Source organism: Echeneis naucrates, chromosome 3 (assembly GCF_900963305.1).
Source record: "Echeneis naucrates chromosome 3, fEcheNa1.1, whole genome shotgun sequence".
Taxonomy (NCBI): domain Eukaryota; kingdom Metazoa; phylum Chordata; class Actinopteri; order Carangiformes; family Echeneidae; genus Echeneis; species Echeneis naucrates.
In genome coordinates this window covers 15,412,113-15,437,173 of record NC_042513.1, presented here as the reverse complement: position 1 = coordinate 15,437,173, position 25,061 = coordinate 15,412,113, and the positions used below count along the sequence as shown (strand labels likewise).

Here is a 25,061-nt window from a genome sequence, read left to right as displayed (position 1 = left end):
GCTTAGATTTCTCGCAATCATGCAGAGAAAAATGATAAACTTGGTTTATTTTAAAAAGGCCTTGACCCGAGACTGTTTATAAACGTCACTATTATTTTACTTTCTTTGAGTCCTTGTGAAAATGTTCCTACTTTAATAACTTTCTTGTTCTTACTCACTTGATTTATTAGCTCAGTAAACATTTTCTTGCATGGACCCTTCAGCCCTGCCAATCCCTAGATTCAGTGCGTGCTGGTAATGAAAATCATAAAAGAAAGAAAGTGCCACGACACAACAGTAAGGGCAGGCACAGCTGTAAGCAAAAACCCTCAGTAACGCCTCATTTCAGCTGTTGTCTATAACAGCGACAAAAGACGGCACCTTCCAATCCCTGAACTGGGACAGATTAGTTTAAAAACCCAACAATGCTTACAGCAACATTTTTATTATCGTTATAACTCAGTCTAAAAAGTGAAGGCTTCAATATAGCAGTTTACAAACTAGTAGGCGATGCCACACTGGGGTGGCACTTCCTCACCCCACCACCCATGGGCGGTGCCTCTTTGTCATTTTAGCTCGCTTCCTGGAGAGAGTCTGAGACTTTTCCGCCTGCAATTTGTTTAAAGCACACATTTGTCCATGAGCATGACGCAATTTTATTTTATTTTTTTGGATTTATACATCCCCCAAACTGGAAACATCACCTTGATTCAGACACAACATCCTAAAGCTCCAACATCTTCATATGACGTTTTTCCAACTGATCTAATATTTCATCATGACACAATCTTACAGCTGAGAGCTGTCAAATAGTATCTGAAGGTTTAAAACAAATGACTCTATCACAGCTTAATAAATGATGCCGCTGTGTCTCCCTCTGTCATTATCTTGTGCAGTTGGCCCAGGGCCATAGATGGCCCTTAAAGGTGTGAAGAGCCCAGCCGAAAAAGCAAATAGAGAGAAAATTCTAAAAAGAGAGGGAACAATAAAGACATAGATTAAAGACACACAGGCCCCCCCCCCCCCCCTGTGAATGACATTAAGACCTAAAAGTGAATCTGAAAACGTCGCTCCCACTGACTTCAAAGACAATCTCCTAAAACTTTAAACCCGATGGCAAATCAAAATGACTTTTAATATCAACCGACTTTTTCACTTCCAGTTATTATCTCATTGCGTCATACAGAGCTGCCTGAGCTACTCTTTATGAGGAAACACTTCACGCTCATTTCACTGTGGAGCAGTGGTCGACAAGCCCTGACCCGTGGACCGAATCTGGCCCACATACTGTACATATCTGTCGTAATTTCTGCAGAAGTAATAACATAACTCTGCCAAGGGAGGAATCAAATCTGCCCACAGACATAATATAAAATCAGGTTTAATAAATCCGATTTTTTTTAAAAAGTGCGTATTTTAATTGTACTCTTGATATCCATAAGAAGATTGTTTTTATTTGAGGTTTCAAGAACATGCAGGCATGTTTTTCCCACAACTTGACTTGTGAAATTGAAGCACCAGTGCCATAACAATTTATCAAAGCTGAGACACGGCGGCTTCACTAACAGGGACAGTAATTATTTTTTCCACATGCAATGTACTAATGATACATGGAGGAGATGCTGATGTAATTACATTTGTTTTAACTGTTTTCATTGGTCGTGGTAGAATTCCCCCTCATCACTGCAGCATTCAATCCAGATGTGCTTAAAAGCAGTTTAGCGTTTAGCTTGGTGTCCTTTTCTGTGCCTTTCAGCATTGTGTACTGAGGAGTGTGCCCACGGACGCTGTGTGTCTCCAGACACCTGCCAGTGTGAGCCAGGCTGGGGAGGACTGGACTGCTCCAGTGGTGAGTGCAACAAGAAAAATATGTGTTTTATACATTTTCTAATCCCTGCTTGCTGCTGGGATGATGTGTCAAACTGGTGAAGGTGATGCTGAGGAGCATTAACCTCCTGAGACCTGAGCTTCTATTTGGTATGCTGGTGGGACTTGTTGTTCATTCTGATGGTACACAAGTGTCCACAAATGAGCCTCACGGGTATTAAGTTAAGCAAAATGAATTATGATGGCGTAGAGAACCCAAAATGTAAAGCAGGGTCTTACAGTAGGAGCCTGAAACCTCCACTGTTACAGCGCACATCCACTGTTGGCAAAAGGCAGCAGATTGTATTTAAGTCAGGTGGATAACGTCCGTACTCGCTGGATATTTTCGCTCAGTAAATGTTTTCCTAATTTTATGTTCTTATTCTTTCAAGCCTTCGGTACAACATGAAATACCTTTTTTGTAGGTGATGGGCTCACTTAGAGGAAAATAGACCATAAAGCAGGGTATGCATCTGGGGGCTTGTATCCTGTGTGACTCACAGACTGTATCACCCATCCAGGATAGAGAACAGAGCACACAGTCAGCTCCGAGCCTCACTCCTCCTGAACTCAGCCTTCTCCTCCAAATATGTGTTCTGTTGAGGGGCAAGTTCACAAGCACATGAGGGATGTCTTTGCGGTTTGACACCTGCTATAGACAGGCGACAGGGCATTTCAGAAATCAAGATGACTTTATTTAGACCTTTTATTTAGTAACTTTAGATTATCTGAATCCAGTGCACCAATCATACTGAAAGGTTTTAATCATTCTAACTCAACAAATTATAGAACTGGCACTGAACCTTGTGCGCTTTTATTGACGGCAGTGTTTGTGATCTGATTAACAACTCATCCAGACAAGGATTCGGTTTCCTAACTATGTTTAAGATTTTCTCACGTCAGAAACTGTGTTTCGTGGTCACATTTCAGTTTGCCAGGGTATTTAGTAAACAGTCATTTGTTTTAAATAACCTTAACGTCTTCATTTATTTTACTATTTGTTATTTTTGTGTTTGCACTTGTTGAGGGCACCAAATTGGTCAAGTGTGATGCTATACCATATAAAGATCCATCATAGTGGTATGTGTCATAAATGGATATGGTGTGTTATGGATATTTCATAAATTCTATCGACTTTACCCTCATGTACAGTACAGGCCAAAAGTTTGGACACACCTTCTCATTCAAATGAATCAGAAAGTGTGTCCAAACCTTTGGCCTGTACTGTATGTCAAGGATGAGTATATGCTATAATCATTTAAGTGATGTACATGGCAGAAATACTACTAATATTTAGGGATGTACGGATATTGTCATTTATTATATTTCCCTCTTGGAGCAGGTAGGAGAGTAGAAGGATGTACCAATGTCTGCTTTATGTAGAGCTACACAGCCCAAAATAGCTGAATGGAAACGCATGACTTGACTTGGATCTTGGAGAACTGATGAAATGATGGTGGTCTAAACTCAAACTCAAAAGCAGAAAAACAAACAAGCTTTTGTTTGTGAGAATGCTGGGAATTGCAGTAAAGTGCGAGTTTTGGTTGCTGATTAGTTGCTTTACCAGAACCCACTGAGAGATTTCAGTGCCCTGATTGTAACTTTAAAACCTAAAACAAAACCATTGCATCTCAATATCAGTCTCATTTTCCCTGCTTGGCTCCACTTCTCACCTGCTCAACCAGCCTGGGTGCTGTGGGAGTCCAGGTCAGTGTGTGCGATTGTGGGGTTTGAGGGGCCATTGACACTTAATGAGTCGCCCCACCCCTTTAGACCTCCTTTTATTATTGGTGCACTCCAAGCCTTGCTGTTTACCTGTTTTTATTGCTGCCTAAGGGCTTGGGGACTGATGCTAGGTAAGAGGGGGTTAAGTAAATCGTCCACTGCTTAGGCTTGAAGGGACAGGCAGGATTAACTATTGACTGCACAGTAATGCTCCTGCTTAAGAAACGGAGCAGAGAAAAAAAACAAACCGAGTTTGGCCTGTTGGGTTTTGGAAGTTTAATGTGTCTTTGACATGCTCTCATTCTTTGCTCTCCATCTGTCTGCTTTGCTCTATCACCACCTTTTTATATCTCACGGGTTTGTTTCAGGTGAAAATATTCTGACTATGAAATGGAAAAAAACATATTTTTTCCAATATCCTCCACAGCAGGAAGGCTGAATCTTCACATCCCTTGAAAAGAACCGGTTATTTGCTCATCACCTGTTTAAGCGTGTAATTTTCTATAAAGGTGCTGTCTGACATCTGCAAGATATTTAAGATCCCATGTCTTTTTTTCCCTGCTCATCTGCTCCATCTCAAGATGCGAGCAGTGTTTTTCATGATGGGCAAATATCTGCAGTTAAGCTGGTAATGGTGTTTGTTGAATGAATTTAAAAACCTCACAGGCAGAGCAGGATCCTGTTTGGTGGTCAGAAGACTAATCCTAATGAGTGAAGAGAGGCCTCTACAATTTTGAATGCTTAAAGCTGGCCTGATGGCATAGAGTTAAGCAATTATTCACAGAGGGAAGTAGATCCAGCTGTGATTGGAGACATGATTTCCAACCTGACTTGAATAAATACAGCCAAGCGCTTAGCCCCTAGATTATTAGGTGGACCATGCCAAAGCCATATTATTCTAATCCTTTCATGAAGTTTATAATAAATGTGTTGCATTGAAGTTTCTTCAGACATGTTTTACAATCAGGGCAGCACAACGGAACGGTGGTTAGCGCTGTTGCCTCGCGATAAGAAGGTTGTGGGTTCGGTTCCCCGCCTGGGGCCTTTGTCTGCAGAGTTTGCATGTTCTTGTGCCTATGTGGGTTTCCTCCCACCGTCCAAAGACATCATGTTTGCATTAACTGGCAACTCAAAATTATCTGTAGGTCTGAGTGTGAGTGGTTGTTGGTCTCTGTCGGTCTTTGAAGGAAACAACGCAATGTGCTCATACACATGTTTGATTCTCAGTTAGATACAGACTCTTTGTGGGCCAGAACCACAGACAAACAGAAAGGTCCATCATTAGCATCTTATGTGTTTATGCTGTTTGTCATCTTGAACCTGGCAGTGGCTGACACAGTGTGGCTCAGTGTGGCTCCCATCACCACACGTTGACAGGATTAAGTTGGACAGGTTTGGGATGTATCAACCTGTCTGCACAGAAGTGTCTTCATCACATTTTTCTGTGTTAAAGGAACTCAAAGGATATTATTGTGTATTGCCTTCATACACACTAATGTGTTTTTATTTTCAAGTGAGAAAAGTGTACATCCAGACAACCTTTTCAGGTCCCGATCACTTTGCATCACTGGTCTAAAGGTTTCCATTTCTGCAGCATTAAGATTAAAACAGGTCCAGCAGTGTATCTTAAAGTCTCTCTTTTAATGTGGATGGCGGAACAAACATAACATAACAGGAGCGACTAAAGCAGTTTGCTTAAATGGATATGAGGAATCTTAACCACTGCACAAACAAGAAGAATACAAATCTATCCAACACAAAAGCTCTGACAAACAAAGAAACAACGTTACGTGAGCTCTCTCAGTGAGCACCATCTCCCTCTGTAGTTTACCAGATTAACTGATGAAGCTTCAGCCAGCATCCCTCAGCAAACTCCAGCCCAGTAGGAAAACTTTGTTGCTTTGCCAGGCGATATAAGGAGCTTGGACATAAGTCGGGGGAGACAACGAGAGGAAGACGAGGCTGTGATGTCAAAGCCAAAAGATGGAGGAAGTAAAGGAGGGCGGAAAAACCTGTAGATAGTGACAAATGATGATGACAATTATCCAGCAAGAACTTTTGTTGTGATAAGAGAGATTACCAAGAGCAATAGGAATAAGATAACGAGAGGGAACGTCACAAAGTCATTTGATTTGAAAAGAATTCAAGAATTAAGCAGAGAACCAAGTTGCTACATGGGCATTTTCAGACGTTTGGATCAGCAGTAATGATGTCTGTGTCGTCCGTGTTTGAGTTGAAGAGATGACAAAGCTTTACCAGTTATATGAGTGTTTGACTTAATTTCACTGCACAAATAAAGCGAAGGAAACATATATATTTTTATATAAATGTTAAGTATTTACATCCAGATAAGAGACACACCAATCAGGCAGGTCACAATCCAACAATCAACACAATCTCATAGATTTATTTACAGAAAAGGACAAAGTCACTAAAGTGGTCCAAGGCAGTCAACAATTGGTAGATGACAGGGCAACACGTGCAGTATTAAACTCAGTAGAGGCGCCAGTTAACCCAAACATGATGTCTTTGGACGGTGGGAGGAAACCGGAGTACCCGGAGGAAACCCACGCAAGCACGGGGATTGGGAATTGAGCCCACAACCTTCTTGCTGTGAGGAACACTAACCACTGTGGCGTGGTGCTGACTCGAACAGTCCACTGGTAGTCCATTCAGGTCTAATATGAATAATAACAAGAGCACCAATCTATTTTGGTGTTACCTGAGTGCTCACCCAAAGGACCAACAATAAGATATTAGGACATTTTTAATACATGAGGGGAAAAAAAACCCCATCTCCCAAAGTGTCCTCGGGCAAGATACTCAACGCAATATTCAATGACCATATTTATGAGTGGAGAGACACTCTGTATAAATGTATGCACTGTGGGTGAAAATGACTTCCATAGTGAAGCGTTTTCAGTGTTTAAGATAGAAAGAGTGCTATATAACCATTCTGAAAATGGTTATATTTTATATTTTATTCAATGAAGAGTTGTGCTCGTCTTACAGAATCTTTAACAGGAGCCTATTTTGCTATGGCCATGATGCTGTACGTTTTTCGCCTCATGATGATGAACAACAGATTCAGTTCAGGATCATTTGGGATTTCTCAGCCATAAGTGTTTGTTTCACTTAGTTTATTGTGACCATCCTCAGCAGCAGCAGCTGAACCGTATGTACTGTATGTTGCATTTTATTTGGCACACACAAATAATGCTTTTGTTTTTTTTTTATGCATCAAAAACGACGGGGGAATTTGAAAATTTCTCACAATTTAACACAAAATAATTAAAGAAATAATAGATCATTACATAGTGAAATATTTTTTTTTTGTTTGTTTTTTTTATGGGCTTTTCCTGCCTTTACTTTACTTTAAAACAGTTCAGATGTCACAGAGAGTTGACACTTGACTTATTATAAACACTCGTTCATTCATTCATCTTCTACCGCTTATCTGTCTCTGGTCCGAGACCAACAACCACTCACACTCACACTCAGACCTACAGACAATTTAGAGTCACCAGTGAACCCAAACATGATGTCTTTGGACGGTTGGAGGAAACCCACGCACACACGGGGAGAACATGTAAACATGTAAACTGAACCCGCGACCTTCTTGTTGTAGCACTAACCAACATGCTGCAGTGCTGCCCTTATTATATACATGATGTTATAATACATAACATCTTATTATAACTTATTGATAGATGACCGATGAGCTCATTTCCTACAGGATGTGAACCAGAGATGACAACAGCAGCTTTTATTTCAAGATGTTTGTTTGTTACCCCATTCATTTGAAAACTGCACACATCAGCTGGGGCCAGACCCGGATCATCTCAGCTAACACCTGAATGTGTTGTGTTTCAGCTGTGGCTTTGTGCGGCGACAATCAGGTTCTTTTGTCAACCCCACTCTCAGTATTCTGCCCATATTTCATTTGGCCATAAGTGATGAATTTGGTGCAGGTTTTCCATTTGTTGTCACGGAAACAGATGATGCCCCAGCTTAGTACATTAACATGCCTCTCTGAGGTACTCGAAGCTTTGAAGGGCAAAGAAGACTTTTATTGTCTGGATTGACAAGAACTTTCCTCATAGAATCACCTTGCATAGACATCTTCATAGTCAAGCTTACACATGATGGAACACGGTAATGCTGGTGTGCGTCATTCTAGTTCCTATAAATATTAGCTGAGTTGAGCTGGTCCAGTGTGGACTATGCTGCTCACTCACTGCTCAGCCCAGACATATCCATTTATCAAAGGTGGACCCTTGCAGATGAAGACAACACACACGCATTCTCCCACAGCCATGCGGTTGCCTATAGTAATGGATTTGCCTCTCTGTTGCTGCCGGAGTTCTCACACGATCCAGATTTTGGACAGTTTTTCTTCCTGGCCTCTATGCTAGGCAAAGCTTGTCAAGCTGTGCAGCAGCATAATGTGGAACCTGTGCGTCCCCTCAGCTGTTTTCCTAACTCCTTGCTCCTCTGTTTGTCTCCTGTGTGCCTCTGCACTTATCTCCCGGTGCCACTCTGCAGCTCCACTGTACAAAATCCATATAGATCCATCGCAGTGTAACTCAGTTCACCTTTACATTTGTGTGTTCGTTCCCTGAGAAACTCCTTCAAAGCTGTTTTTTGCCCCAACCTTTTTTATTTATTCGTCACAATACATTAGCATTGTTCACATCGTTGTAGTTTTCTTCTCCTTTGCTGCTTCATTGAGTGTGAAAGAGTAACACAAACACATGTTGCATGATGACTCCAAAGGTCAGAGTCACGAAATCCAGACAAGCTTGAGTTTGCTTTTTGACAAACTCAAGCTGCTGTACAAACTCGTTCATGAATAAAGTTGCATTTCTGATGCAGGACATTGAATATCAGCAGTGTTGCGGTTAAACACGGCACATTGGCTCACTCTCCCTGTTTTTGTGGTAGTGGAGGAGAAAGCAACAATTAAACCAAACAAAAGTTTAATTATACAGCATGTTCCAAACTGCTCAGTATTGTGCTTTGACCTGTAACTTGAACACTTAAATGTGTAACTCACGTGTTGAATTATTACCTAGCAACAGAGATGTAAGGTGAGGATGAGGGACACTGATAGACTGAAAAGTGAAGCTAATGACCAGGATGATCATTCGCAGGGCCAATAACCTCACAAAATACAAAAACTACAATTAACATGTGACTAACGACTATTTTACATATCCCAAGTACCAGCCTGACGTCCCTCATTGATTTGTGAATTGTTGTTTTGAAGACTCCATTTGGCCTTGAGCCATCTTGTTCTTTTTTCTTTTTAACAAGAAGAAACCATAGCTATGCCCCAATTCAGGGACCGCTTTGAAAGAGGGGATCTAAAAAAGGCCAGATCCTTCATAGCCACGAAAGGAAAAGACCCATTTTTTGGCCATGCATAAAGAAGCCTTCAAAATGGAGCAGTTTAGTCATGGCAACTGCATAACATGGACCATTAAAAGGATTCTCCGAAGGATGAGACTCCTGACCCGACTCACAGCCAATAGTTGGAGGAGAACGTTGAGCTGATTGCTTGATTTTGTGTAGCCACACCCTGAAGGCATACTCTACTCTGTTTGGCTTCCTCTAATAGGCATTATCAATGATGAACATCATGTTTTACTGACGAAGACAGATTGAGACAATAAACTCATTAGGAAAAATATTTACTGCGTTAATAAATCAAGTTAGAAGTTACACTATTTTCCCATACACATCAATACAGTCTGACTACTTTTAACAATTAGTCACCCCCCGATGGGGTAGTTAGAATGAAAGTTTACTATGACTTCAGTTTTCAGCCCTGTCTTAGTCCATTTTTTATGAACAGTCTGTGGATTAAGCAAACCCTGATATATTCCTGTGCTCTCCCCTCTCCCATACATTCCTCTTTGTTTTATATTTACTGGAGTTTCAGAATTAACACACTTTTAAGATGGCGTCCAGTAGCAGGTACCTCAGGGCTCTTCCAGTGTTTTGCCTGAAGGAAGCATCTTTGTATTTGCAGAGTCTTCACTCAGGGGGAGCCTGAGAATAAACACCAACAATGCAGCCGGCCTATCCAGGATTAATAATATCACATCATTTATTTTAGCTTTTGAAATGTTTGGCAGCTCTGGTTGTGAAAGTACAAGTAATATAAAATTCTTGTGTTGGGCAGAGAGAATGGGGAATAATCACTGGGCTATCAGATTGCCCCTAAACTACAAAATTCACACACAGAGGGGAACCTTGAGCACAACCTTGATGATCAAATAGAATGGTCTTTGAGGAGGTCTAGAATGGGATTTTTTAATTTGAAAGCATATGACAAAAGTATTTTAACTGGATATTTTCAATGCTTTGCACATCCTCGAAACTATAAAGCATGTTGTTGTCATGATTCATAGCCATAACTTTACTAATCCCTCTCTCTGCCCAAAGCCGGGGTCACTTCTAACTGGAAAAAAATCTACGGTTTCTCCACACTTGTGTAAAAGCAGATATATGTGACAGAGAATCTAAGTGCGCTTGTATTTTGTACCAGATTCTTAAATTATTCCTGACAAATGGGTTATGGGATCTTTTTGCCAGTTGTTCAGTGCATCAGAATGCAGATAGAACTTCAGTGGTAATGGAAAAGTGGTGCCATTTCCTCCTGTGACCCAGGATGTTGTGGGATTTTCTGAGAACCAGGGGATGTTTGTTTTGATCTGAGCTGGCCATTAATACCGGAGATAGGTTGGACTCTGGAGACCTCCTCTTTCATTGAGCTCCACTGTTTCTGCAGGAAGTATTAAAAAAAACAACAACAACAAGTTTCCACCTGAACCACCATCAACCCTCTGTTACCCTCTGATAATTTATTTTTTCCGAAAGTCTCACCACCTTAAATGGTGTTTTGACCTCCTGCTCGGTCCTTTCCTGGGGATCAGACTGTATCGTCAGAAATTTGTTGGGTATTCTGTCAGGTGACATCAATCTCTAACCTTCACCTTCCTTTAACCTGTAAATCCTACACTCGCCTAGTCAAAATCAGACACCCAGCAGCTTGACCCAGCCTTACATTTACATCGTATATACTGACACTAAATTTGCAGGCTGACCTGACTGGCCCCCTGGGCTTCCCTTTTTAGTCCTCAATTATTTCAGTCGTCATGCAGACATTGTTAGAATTTTGGCAATTACCTTAAAATTTGTTGAAGGCAGTTAGATTTCTTTGAAGGCTCAAAAGAAACCTGAGAGAAGGATGAACACGAATTGAGATGTTTAATAGACTGATTGTAATGAAGATGTATGTGTTATGTGTGTTGTCTATATTTTTCTATATTTATATGTGTGTGTGAGTGTGTGAAACTTTCACATCTTCCTTTGTTTTTAAATTATTTCATGTTATTTCTTTTGAATTTTTACTTTGCTTATGTATCAATGCTCAGATCAACATCATTACACCATTCATCTTCTCTTTGATAATCTCAGATTACTGAGGAATGCTGAAATGCATATAAAAGGCCCTTATATAAAGCTTAATCATCCTCATCAATCAGAAACATTTGCAGACAGAACGTGCTCCCAGGCTGTTTCTTATCTGGCTTCTGAGGGCGCTTGTGGAAAACATCTGGTAATGTGAGATATTACCAGGTAAATAACTTGCAAAAGGAAATAGGCAGCAGGTTTAAGAGGGTAAATTCTTAGAAAGAGGACAGGAGCAAGGCAAGGAAACGGAGGTGCGATTCGTGGGAGAGAGCAGAAGGTAGGGCAGAGACGGACGTGACATGCTTCATGAAAAGATGAGTTTTCAATCCCCTCCGGTACCAAGGCGGTAACTCTGCAATCCTGAATGGGATGGGAAGGTCATCCCTCCTTTGGGAGATGAGAGGGAACAAAGTCGAGGCCGCCTGGAGGCCGTTCACTGCAGGAGAGGATGAACTGAGCCACTGCCAGGAGCTGATAGGCTGCTGTACACTCAATAAGAGACCCAAACCCTGGGAACAGCGTGCACTGCATCCTTTCGTGATTACTTTTATTGCACTTAGACACTAGGGCTCACTCACCTGTTATTTACTGTTTCAACAACTTCAGCATTAGTCCCCCCAAGTCCACAGGTCACATGCTGGTGTAATACTTTTCTACTTATCCTTTCGGTCTAAATGTAGACCTCCTTTGATTTTGAATGAATTATAGTTTCCATTGATATTCTGAAAATATCAAAAATAAATATAGCAGTTTGCCCTTCTGATGTCTCAGAGAAATGCTCCCATCTCGTATCCAGAAACCAAGCCCTAAAATCAGAGCCTGTCTATTAAAGTGGATCTAAACTCTATCTAATGACCATCAGGGAGCGACTCCGCTGGCTGTAAAAAGTCAGATTGTATTGAAGTGTATTTGAAGCTTATTAAATGTGTTTCTAATGAGTTCTTTGTCTCAGCATTTAGTTTCAATTATTATTTTGAATGTAACTCTCATTAGGGAGTAGCTACCATGTGATTGACAGATTGTATTGCCCAATCAGGATAGAGTGCAGAGTAGGTCAGATTCACCCCCCCCCCCCCCCCCCCCCCCTTTGCTCTCTCTCTAATGCTGTTTATCTTAAATTGTTTCCCCCTCCTGTCCTTTGAGCTCCGCCTTGGAAAAGAGATGGAAAAGCGCACATCAGACGGGCAAGCTGCTATTTTATCAGGGTTGCTCTTGTCACTCAGTTTTTAAAGGCAGGTATTGTAAACCAACTTTAGCCCTACTATAATTTCTATTAAATACCTGGGATCGTGGCTTCTACTGTCTCTTTGCCAGCTGCACACAGCTCGTTCACTGGCCATGCCACAGTGAAATTTCACACACCATTTACATGTCACAAAAAACACCATCTTTTGTATATACTTCATCCAACAAAAAACATAACTTCAGGTCAAAAAAGCTTGCCGCAACGACGATGGTCTCTGCTGCCACACAAACAGGCGTGGTAAAAGGTGTGCTTGCAATATTTCAATAAAGATGGCACATTAAACAGCAATTTATCATATAAAACAAATGAGAAGTCGAGTCAATTTACCAAATGACGTGTAATTATAGACAGTAGTTTACTGTCAAATGCAGAGTGAGACTTGCCTCAGTTTCCTTCTCACTCTTCTTTCCTTCTCGTTCTGATCCCTGACCATCTGAATCCGGAGGCTGCCCATCCGTCATGACATTGTGGTCTCTTAGCATTTCAGCAAATATGAGACTGTCTTAAATGAGCTTTGCCTGGAAATAGATTACTCCCAACTCTTACTGCTCTTCATTAGCGTGAGGTTCATTAGGCGGTTAATACCTGTTGCCCGGTGACTCTGTGGGGTAAGCAGCCATTAGCTGGTCTGTCCACCAGGCTTTGTCCTGCGCTGAACCCAATTCAGGAGGAGACTGCCGTTTTATGACAATATGCATCTTTCATTATCCAACTGGCCAAGTTCAGCAAGTCATTAAGTGTAGCTTTGCAGGATTTGACGCAGTGAGTTTATGAGGGGAGGCGTTGGAGCCACTCATGAGGCAGAGGAGTAGGTGCATGATGACAAAGAAAGTGGTGAAGGTATGGAGATGGAAGTTAGTGGCGGTATGTGCGCGGAATAAATGTTCCTGTTGTTACTATGTATGGCATGTTATGTGTGTGTCTGGATGTATCGCACACTGCTGTCATTAAGGCATTAGGGAGAGTGTGCTTGCCAGAGCTGCACCTCTCCTGGTTCACCCTTGCACTTTATTTAGGTTCTGAGCAATAATACACACCCTCTAAAGGGACGCTGATTGTCCTGCTCAACACGAACACATGCACACAACGCTGACAAGTGGACTTGCCCTTCTGCCAAGTCCAATTAACGGCTACAGCTGCATCAGCGTGCCCCTTGTGTTTGGTCAAAATTAATTTACCAGCAAACTTTTTAATCAAATTTCACCACGACCCCTGAGGGGTGATTGTCTCTCTACACTCCACTGTTTGGTGCAGCAATATCCACCTCCTATGGTACAGAACTAGGAGCCTAAAGCCTAGAAGCATGTTTCTTTTTTCTCTCTCTCTCCTCTTCTTCTTCTTCCATCGTGAGCATAAGAAAATTTATCCTTAAGCACTTTCTGCAGTTTGCTATATTACAGAGAGCAGGAAAATCAAAGCCACCATCTGTCTGGTGGAAAAGCAAATGCTTAAATATCAGTGAGTTTATAATATTCAACAGACATTTCCTGAAGTTAGCTGCTCCTTCTTCTAGGAGGGAATGTGTTAGAATATCAAACCAATACATTGCACTGAATTTTAGATGAGACTGGTGCCACACATCAACATCGACATTAAAGAATGTTTGAAACAGGGATGAATACATTGTCGTCTCAGCATCTCTGTGTCAGAATTTCGTATGAGATTGCCGCAGAAACACAGTATACGTGTCACTGTCATTACAGTGATGCCGCAGTCTCATTCAGTATCTAAAACTGCCGCATAAACCTCAGCCAAGCCACACTCTGGTCCCGGAAAAACCATGTTTAACAGCCGAAGACTTTAAATCAGTTTGACGTTTTCAACCATTTGATCTCAACCCTTCGCTGCAGTAGGTAACTCGTGTGAATATTTACAGCTATTATGGCTAAACTGTGAGTGGAGAGCTGTTTCCTCACTTACAGATAATGTCGAGTCCCACTCATTCATACAATGAGATGAGCAGTATCATAAATCTTTGAGGAGTTTTAGAATTTCAAACTGCATCAGAGCGGCATATATACTTGTAGGTTTCTATGCTTATTTATGGATTCTACATTGGATTTTTCTAACATATCCAAATGTATGAAGGAATGCCAACAAAAAGCTGCTGAAGTCTATCAGATCAGGGAGGTGAAGAAGCTCTTTGAACTCCTCTGTTCCAACAGCTCGATCGTTTTGAAAATCCTAGCTGTTACCTTTGTTGCTCTTTCTTCCTGAAGCACTGAAGGTCTAATGATCACTGTCTGACAGATGAGTACATGTAATGTGATGTATGCAGAGATTTCCTTGCATCATTTTGAAGTTTTAAGGTCCTCCACATAGACCCCCATGAGGTTTTTGGTTATAAATCGGGTCCAGGTTCTATGTTGACAAAGTGAATGTATCAGGTCAGTCCTCTGATTTGATGACTGACCTGTTCCTACTAGGGCTCATGAGAAAGAGAGGGAGAGAAAGAAACTATCCTGAGTAAACATCAAATTTCATATCTTCCAAAACATCATACCAAAGCCGGTGCCCATGACCATCACTCTTTAATTACTATAATTAACAACACAGGATATTCATGTTTTATTGATTTCAAAAGATCCTTTGACCAGATTTGGCCCGAAGGGCTGCATGCAGTGGGAAAATGTTGTCTGATTAAAACAGTTTTAAAGATAGAGGTGCTGTTAAAGCGGGAGACAAACAGACCTTCAATTTAAGTCCAATATTATTTACTGTTTTAAGCCAGATGGAGCTACATAGGCTCATAGGTTTCAAAAGAGCAGAAGTGCTGAAGTGCCTTCAATCTGCATTCAATTTAATGACCATCAGACCACTATTTTTAAAAAGAAGCAAGACTGTTTTGTTGTCGATGGGTAAACGTCCCTACCTCTCCTTGATTTATTAGCTCAGGGGTCCCACTTAGAGGAAAACAGGCCATTAAGCAGGACATCAGCTCAGGTGTGGATCCTGTAGGATTGTCACTGTGGCAAGCAACCTGCCTGATGGGAGAACACAGCAGGTCAGATGCAACAGTTCTTCTAAATGTGGTTGTTTCTGGTTTCAAAAAAATCAAGATGTTGAAGTAGTAATCATGTGATGGCAGACTTTACCTCAAGCCTGGCTGGAAATCAGGACTGAGTAGAGAGCAGGTCAGTTCCGGCCCATGCTCCTCTTCAGCTCCAGCTCCCTTGTAAGGGGATGCTGGAGCCAATCCCAGCTCACACTGAGTGAGACTGGGGTCACACAGGACAGGTCAGCAGTCCATCACAGGGCCAACACACAGAGACACACAGAGTGCAACAACCGCTCACACTCAGACCTACGGACAATTTAGAGTCACCAGTTAACCCAAACATGATGCCTTTGGACGGTGGGAGGAAACCCACATAGGCACAGGAAGAACATGCAAACTCTGCACAGAAAGGCCCCAGGCCGGGAACCGAACCTTTATTGCGGGGCCACAGTGCTAACGACTATGCTGCTGTGCTCCCTACTCACATTATGTCACTCAAAGTGTGAATGACATAGTGGCAGGATTACTGTCCAAGTGCAGAATACAGGTAAAAAAAAAAAACTGGCTCAGGTTGAATGTTGCGTTTCTCACCCCTTCACTTCACTAAATCTGGCACATGTTGACACTCGCATGCCTAATACATCTGTTTCCATGAGTGTGATGGTTCCTTTTTCTCACACACAAACACACATTTAGATGAAACCATCTGGTTGAGATTGCTCAGCCACAGTATGCAAATGACTTCATTTATGCTCTGTGTGCCCTAAGGAAGGAAAGAGTTCCCCCAAAGCATCTGCACAGTAAAATTAAGCAAAGAAATCAATATTGTCATACATTAATTTCCAAAAATTCCTCATGTTTTTCTCAGGGTCCCAAATGAAGTCATTAGAATTGTCTGTAGCCCTTTTCCTGAAAAACCACTCAAAACGTTTTTAAAGGGAAATAACAGATTTTGTTCAAAACAAGTTTCTGTTTGTTTCTGCTTGACTCTCCGTTGCAACATGCTCAAAAGGAAGGAAGGAAGTTACACCTTCCAGGTTAACAAGGTACCAATCAAGTAATCTTGGTGATGATTACAGAAAGAACTGAAAGTGTAATCATACAAATCCTCCGTCCTTTCTGCCACAAAACACCATGTTAGTAAAGACCAGGGAGATGCTGAAGAAGATCCCAAAATGTAGAGACCGTGACCAAACCTATCCAGAGAGTCACTGCTCACCAGTAAAGAAAGCACTTTTATAAGTGAGTATAAGTTTTCAGGTAATGGTACAACCTTGGCCTTAAATCTTTAGGTTTTTGTGACAAGGCAACAAGAGCCATGCTTCAAGATGCCAAAGCAACAAGAACAGGTGATGCAAAGCTAAAGTCCTCTGCAGACCAAACTGTCTTGTTTTTGTTGAGTCTTTGCAGGTGACAACAGCTGTGAAGGACCAGACCTTGGTAAACTTTAGTCTGTTGAAAGATTCTTGTTTCAGGAGAGCCTCCCGTGGGTTCGTGGTGGACTTGATACAGTATATCAACAGAATGAATGGCTGCTGTTTTAGCTGAACTACAAATATATAATTAAGGGTTAGGGTTCACCCTTAAACATATTAAATAAGGGAAGGAAGATTTTTTGAAGGACTTTAACAAACAGCAATGAGTTTGTGAAAAGGAAACCATTGAATGATCACTGAATATTTCTTGTTTGCTGTTTTGATTGAAACTGCAGCTCAAGTTCATTGAGATTTAGGGAAAAATGTAAATATACATACATATATTAGTAATTTATCAGAAAACTATATGATGTAAAAAAGGAAACAGTTGCGTTGATTCAGGATATAAATGTACATAACTTTCACAGGAGTTTAATATAAAGTAGCTAATCTATGCATTTTCTCACGAATTGCCTAGTTTTGTGCTTCAGCTGGCATGTTAACAAATTTGGAGAAAATAGATTCCATCACCAAACAACTTCCAGTCTGCTGTTTTCCCATCAAATCGTCCCTCTCTTTCTCCCTACGTGTGTCATCAATCTTTTGATTACCCATTTTCCTTCTGATGCCACGTGTGCCCAAGCCGGCCGCACCTCATGACAGACAACCCATTAAGGAATATAACGACTTGCCGACTCTCCTCTGCCGCCCCGCCTGCCCCAGTTCACTACCTCCACAGTCTTTTCCCGAACTCTCTCTCTCACTTTGTGCGCCCTGATTAATTCCCATACTAACTTGTTTATCGTCCACTGCTACCGTTCAGCTGGAGTCACTGGTACAATAGATCCTTTTTCTCCCCATGTGACTGACTTCGCTTTGACTTTGAAAATTGCCAGGAATTATTCATCGACTGTCTTCCTCCACTTTACATTTGCTCAGAGACGAGGGGCTCAATTGTAGCCTCCCAACTCTCTTTATTTTCTCCTCCGCTTCTGCCTCAGTCATTTTGCACTTCAAGCCATCTTGACCTTTTCAAAGGGGCTTGCATGTGCAGAGGATGAAGCTACTGTGACCTCTATGTGAGGGAGGAGGTCGGTCTGTTCATTTCTCAAGGATCCCATAAAACTCTCTATAACGACATATGGATTGATTTTAAGCATGCTTAGGGTTTAGGATAAGATGGCACTTTACTGATCCTTTATGGAGGAATCATCCACCAAGAGTTATAGCAAAAAGATAAAGCAAAAGAAGAAAGAACATTCAACAAAAGTTTCAGTGGGATATTGGTCCAGCTGGACCCTCCAGTGCCCAGGATTGGCCCTTTCTTCTTAGCATGCTAACATTTGCTAATTAGTAGTTAAGACAAAGCACGAGTGAGGCTTTTGAATGTCACTGCCTTCTTTGTCTGTCATCGCCAGCTGTGCTGAAACAGCTGCTCTGTGTCAGTGAACATTTGGTGGAAATGCTAAGAGGAGCACTCTACTGATTTTGGAAATCAAAAGATCAGAATAGACGTGGCAGAATTACATATATTTTCTTTTCTTTTGTTCAAGACCTTTAAGCAGTAAAATCAGCTCCAAAGCCTCTAGTGCTTGAAATACCTCATTGTCCATGTCTCTCTATCTTTATTCTGTCACCTGAATAAATTCAGGCCAACTTCTCCTCACTAAGATTAGAAAATTACAGGACTAATCACATTTAATTTACCTTGACAATCACTTCTGACATTGAAAATTGAAGGAAATTAGAGTATCGATGTAAAATAAATTTAGCGTCACTCTGCAAAGCAAAGATGGTGGATGAAAATTTATGGATTGATGGAAATACAGAAGTAAAGCAGTAATGCCCTAGTTAAAGATTCAACCAATCAAATCATAACTAAATTCATGAATGAGTTAATCAGCTGGGAAAAAACAGCATGTCTCCAGCTCAAACCACCAGGGAAGACGACAAGACCTTTGGCAGTGCTGTTACTCGTCTGGGCTCAGTAACTTCTTTTGAGTTTATAAGATTGTATCTGGAGTAAATTAACCATAGCTTTGCTCATTATCTAATGATCAATGAGATAACACATCACACATCAAGAAAAATGACAACAGAGACATTACATTAGTAAGTAGTCCAACAGCTGTTTCATAACTCCGACAGAAGTGTGATTGAAGCCCCATGTTGGCAACTACCCCAAGAATCTGACCTCTGACCCCAGCCAACCTATGGCACTTTGGTACTTGGCATACAAACTGTTTACTCTTCTCTAGGCTGGTGGCTGGTTGTGATTGGCTAAAAGGCCCTTTCATCAGACAGCTGTTTGGCTCTATTGGCCTCTGGTTCTTCCCCAGCAGAGTTTAGTTGCGCAGGTAACTGCTTCAGACATAAACTTCTGATTCACCTTGAAAACGGAGCAACCTTTGCATTCATCAAGTTATTTCAAAATGTCTTCAGCTGAAGGTTAAAGTTGCTGTTTGTGTGTGTTTGTGAATAATTCTACTGAATAGTTTGTGTTTACAGCTACTGTAGTTGTGTTACCTTCAAGTGACCAAAACTGAATATGGTCAGTGGAAACACGCCTAAAGTAGAAATGTGACGACTGACTCACTCGCCGTGGCTTCATTGAGCTCAGATGGAGGGGTTCAGCTGGTCCAGGTCCGATGGGGGACTCTAACATGCCAAGATAAAGATCTGAATCAAGCCCAATGGAACCATCAGGTGTGTGATGTTCTCCTTTCACAGCTTTGTATTTGTCATCAGGTGGATGGGAGGACAGCCACCTGCCAAGAGCCATTAGACCTCAACTCAAATTTATGCCCCAAGTTTGCATAAAGCAAAATCATTAAATTGTAATTATCACAAAAGAAATGCAAACTGGACCATGCCTGAGCAAGTCCAACACACACACATACAGACACACACGCAAAATTAATTGATCCATTGAAAGGTTGTCACATCTCATGCATCACTGCACAACAAATTTGTTGAAGTCTGCTAATGGCAGTAATTATTTTGCACTAAAAAAAAAAAAAAAACAATGTGGAAAGTGTAGAGCAAAGATGTCAGTGAAAACTTTTGGCTTGATAAATTTTGCCCAAGGTCTCAAAATGACCGTTTCTATCATTGATTAACGCAGTGTTGACCTTCCTGGCTCATTATCTGGACATGGAAATGGCCTCATTAACAAGAAAATCTGCACAAACTCAATCACCTCAGACACACAAACCGACACAGCGATGGCGTCAGTAGATGTCACAGTGAACTGACACTTCATTCCAGGTCTGTGAGCAGTAAACTGTGCCATCAATCTGTCCTCCATCACAGTCCTCCCCCTATTGGCCCGCGCCCCATACAGCCTAAAATATCCCACCACTAATTACAATTATTAATTGGATATAGGAAATCAATGGTTGAAATAAACACAAGCGTCCGTGTCCGTGTCCGTGTGGGTCAGGCGTATGATAGTAGCTAGGACACAGTTGTCTGCTGGCAGGTTGTATGAAATCTCAAAGACAGCGTGCTGTCTGACAGCACATCGGTGGGCTGATGAAAATAATTTTACTCATGCAAGCAAGTATGGCCTTGAATAAAGTGGTAAGTTGCTGGGCAATACTGGGGAGCTGCAGGAAATATAAATACACTTCATCTCTGTTTGATGCCTGCGGAGGTGAAGCTTGTCCTCCTTTGTTGGCCTTTCCCAATGATCCTGTGGGACTTCTTATTTAAAAAATCACCTGCGTGTGATTTGATTCGTCTCAAGGATTCATTTGTATTTCTTTCAAACTTTTTCAACATTTTTTTTTTATTCTGTCTGCAGATAGAATAAACCCACACATTAATGTTCTGCTGCAAGCTCAACTTTATATTCTGCTGCTCAGGACGTTATTGTCCTTTGTGTTTATGGAAGCAACAACAGAAATTGGTTTGCAATAAATACAAGAGAGCAGCATTTAATAATAGATTATATTGGGCCATTGCCTGCAGTAAATGCAAAGCACCCAGGCAGCAACTGCTTATCACCAAAGGTGCTTTTAAAGTCAGGAAAAATAAGTATCATACCAATACAGACTGTGGCTCCATCATCACTTCCACTGACTTTTGACAAAGATGACATTAGATTAAAAATGGAAGAATAAAGCCAGAGGCCTGTGAGGTTGTGTGTGTGTGTGTGTGTGTGCGTGTGTGTGTGTGTGTGTGTGTGTGTGTGTGTGTGTGTGTGTGTGTGTGTGTGTGTGTGAGTGTGCGCGCGCGCTCGCAGCCTGGATAGTTCACTGGCCTTTGCCCAACAGTGCAGAAGATTAGAAGGTGTTCATTGTGTGTCAGCAGTATTGATCTGCAGCATCTTGTCACGGTGAAATCTCAAAGTGGAGCTCGATGACAGACAGAGCAACTTCCAAATCATTTATTCATCACTGCAGCAAACCATTTAGTGGCTCTCAGGTCAGAGGGTATGAGGCCATTTCCCACCTGATAAGCAAGAAAAGCCTGACAATGTAGTGCAAAGTAAACAACTTTAGCTTTTACATGATTTGTCTGGATGTAGATGTTTTATTGTTGTTGTTGTTGTTTTTTTTTAACTGGAGACTAACTTAAGATGCCATTATGGTATTATTTATGGTTTATCAATCATTTATAATTTTTTATGGATCTGCCAAGCCCATGGAACTATATACACTAAACTAAATCCTGTCAAATCCTGTCTTGAAAGTTCTTGCTCCAGGATTGTTGCTCCAGGCTGTGTTTTTCACTAAAACTAAAGCGTGTGTTGTTGTGTGTAAAACTTAAATCTTTTTGTAAAGGCCAGAAAGAAGTTAGGTTAAATTTGGATATTTGACCAGAGCATTGCTTCTTTACTTCTGTGTTTTTTGATTGATTCTCATCCACCGTCTATGTGAGTAACATCTAGAGTCCTGGTTCTGGCGGAGGATGTCGAAGCCATCAGAGTGTCTCATTCAGAAGCCGAGCTGTCAGTTGCTTGTATTGTCAAAGGAGATCCGTATTTTTCTGATCTGAGTGAGGAGGAATTGGTCTGAGTTTATTGTAGTGACAGAATAAAGACAGAAGGACATGGACAATGAGATATTAGCAGAACTCATGATCAGATCTAACAGAACCTTCACCTGTTTAACAACACAAATACATGTGTAATTTTTTTGGGGGGGTTATTATGGTTTATTAGCAAGAACATTTTGAACCAACATAATGCCTCTTCCAATATTTACCTCTTGCAAAGTACAAAATTACAAAATTTATTTGTCATTTGTGTTTTCATATTTCAGGTAAAGATCGTGGTCTTTGATCATGACTAATAACTTGAGGGAATTTCTTCAAAGAATCTACTCAAAGGTGTTCATTGGGCTCCTAAATCTGTCTGATCAAATCTTAATGACTGACAAACACATTTACCAGAAAATGTTTATCAACATTAAATGACATTTTATACCCCAAAAGTCAAAGGACAACTTCACTGTGATGTCACAACGTTCTGCCCAATAAGAGGAGATTGTAACCAAATTTCTTCTAACATGACTCATTGGCAGTAATTCTAGCTTTCTATTTAAACCAAGCCACCATCTTTTCCTGAAGCTACTACTACTAATGAAGTATAAGATTTCTTTAAATCATTTGGTAACCATGAGTGACGGCAGTAGTGAGACACTATAGAGCTCAAATGACAAGTGGTGTTTCTTCAAAAGAAACCGTTTTAATATGAGAATAATAACAATTTAAAAAATATCACAATTATGGTTTTCTGAGATTTTACATAATTGCTAATTAGTCAGTGAATTGAAACAGCAATTTACCAATTCATTAATAATTGAATTAAACCTTAATTGCTGCCCCGAAAGCTTTATAAATCTGGTTTTCTTGGAGAACGGTAATAAACACACATACAGACTGTCCATCGCATCCATCCCAACCGCCTGCACACACTTGTTTGTCCAGGTGCTCACTAATAAACAGCAGTAAATAACTGTAGCCCTGAGTCCGGTCCCCAACAAACCCGAAACGTGATCAGCTGGGCTGAACCGAGACAAATGTTGGTTCTCGATAGATCAACACATGGGCCGGTGGCATTGGGCGTGCTGCTGCCGTTTTTGGCCACTCAGCAGTATTCCCTTTGCTGCACTTATTGGCAGCTCCCCAAACCCCCCTCCTTCCTTCCCCGCCCATCATGCTACTCGTCCATCACCCTCTCACTGGGAGCTTGTTTTTAAGTTGGGAACAATTCAATTTCGCAACATGTTTAAGTCGATGTTACTAAATCATCATGTCACAGACTAAATCTTAGTTTGTTAGGAAAGTAGTTTTGCTCTTTTTGCAAGTGTTGCTCCTGGTCATTCATTCATTTTCTCTCTTTATCAGGTCAGAACACCTGTGTCATTCAGATTCACTTTAATTCCAACTAATGAACCAGTGGGCAAATTAATAAACAATTAGCCAGGCTTTTAGTGTTGTGTGTACTGAGCTTTTGGAAGTCAACAATCAAAATCCTTTCTAGGTTGTTTGTGCTTGTCCTTCTCTCTAAAAGTAAAACAATGTCAAGTACTACAGAAAGTCAAATTATTCAACTGTGAATGTTTTTATAATTTATTTTCTTTTATTTCCAATAGTTAATCATTTCAACCTTAAGGCCCAGGTTTGATGAATGAATGATTGTAATACAGATGTCAATGGTTGCTTAGAGTAGGAGTGGGAATATAACATTTTATTTTCAATATGAATTTATTGCTGGAGAGGTTTTTGATTTTCTTATATGGATTACTTCTCTACATTTTAATATCTGCCTTTAGACATGCAGACCGTATGGACCCCTGCTCTGACTGTCCTACTATGCGTGTAGTGGATGTGAAGTCAGACCACACTCATTAAGAAGAGTTTAGGAAAAACACATCTCCACACATTAAAACCAGTCTTACACTAAATGCACTTAGCCACATAGCACAAAACAACTGAACCAACTGTCTTGCACATGATAATGACTAATGAGTGATTATTACATTTGCATAACTTCTTACTTGACTCATGAAAAAGTAGTACAGTGAAACCCTTAAGGTTTTTTTTTAATGGCTGGAGAGACAAGAGAACAGCATTTAAATTAGATGCTGCAGACAATGTAACAACAACATCAGTCAGCGATGCACAGTGTGTGTTTGCACATTAACTAAAGCACAGCATTATTTGATACAATGTGATTATTAATATTATTGTAAAATTGGACCTTTAAAATGTTCATATTTGGGCCTAATCATAGCATGCACATCAAATTCTAATATTGTTGAAAAGCTTAATTTCCCCACAAGATATGGTTCTCTACTGTGCTTAGTATATAATGTATTATAACCTCATTATACTGAATCTAGAAAGACCTGCCAGTGTGAGTTGTAGTAATATTACAGCTGCAGTTCCTCTTCAGTAAGTTAATGTAAATAAAGCAGTTACATCTAACAGAAATATAGAAGATAAGCACTAGCAAGAAGCAGTAATAGGATTTTTATTTATCTATTTTTTAATAGCCACCATCAATGTTTTTTAATAAAAATCTATGAAATGGGAGAATGTAAGATGTGTGTCTGGTAGTGATAGCTGAATCTGCAGCTTCACTCTGCTTCACAGAGCTTTATGTCGCCTGATTTACCTGATTGTTTATCAGCTGTACAGATGTTTTCAAAAAAGTAGCTGTAATAAGCCTCTGTGCACATCGATGTGAACAGCAGCTGCCTCAGTCTGACAACAGCTGGTGAACATAGTGGAACATTTAGCTGCCAGATATTTCCCTCAGGGCGTCATTGAGACCAAGTCATCCTTTTGATGCATAACTGCTTCACGTGTAAATAAGAAGCATTCAATTTAATGAATTAAGCAGCACCCACCTTGTGCCAGGTCCAGTTTGACAGTTGAAAAAGCAGATAGGATCAAGCTGGCTGCAGGAAACATGTTGGAGCCTCAGTCAGATCCAGACTCAGATCAGGAGGACAACACTGGTTAGCATCATTAGCATCTTACTCCTGTAGCTGTTTGTTAGCTTGTGACTGTTAGTGGCTGACACAGCATTAGAGGTTGTGTTGATGCTGTTACTAAATCGCTGCACTGACAAGGTTTCAGGTTTATTCATCCCTGCCCCTAGTTGACAGCATTGGTTCTGTCATTGGTTCATTACAGATGAGATGGAAACACTTGGTCATGATTCTATCTAATGGCCATAAGGACTCCTCTGGTTCAAACTTTACAGCTCCTTAAGATAAAATATAAAACTAAAGATTTTAATTCCAGGGATTAATAAACCATTTCTTATTGTGAATTATTAGCTCAGTAAACACTTTACAAATAGGTTTATAGTCTCTGTCTCCAATTTTAGGTC

At 40.7% G+C, this 25,061-nt stretch overlaps 1 protein-coding gene across 1 annotated transcript in view; it reads left to right on the top strand.

Moving 5' to 3' along the window:
• Positions 1-25,061, top strand: part of LOC115041206 (multiple epidermal growth factor-like domains protein 11) — a 99,301-nt gene that overhangs the window by 19,677 nt on the left and 54,563 nt on the right. The window contains exon 5 of the mRNA XM_029498534.1: positions 1,736-1,828. Coding sequence (XP_029354394.1) covers positions 1,736-1,828 — 93 coding nt within the window. The remainder of the gene's footprint in view (positions 1-1,735; positions 1,829-25,061) is intronic.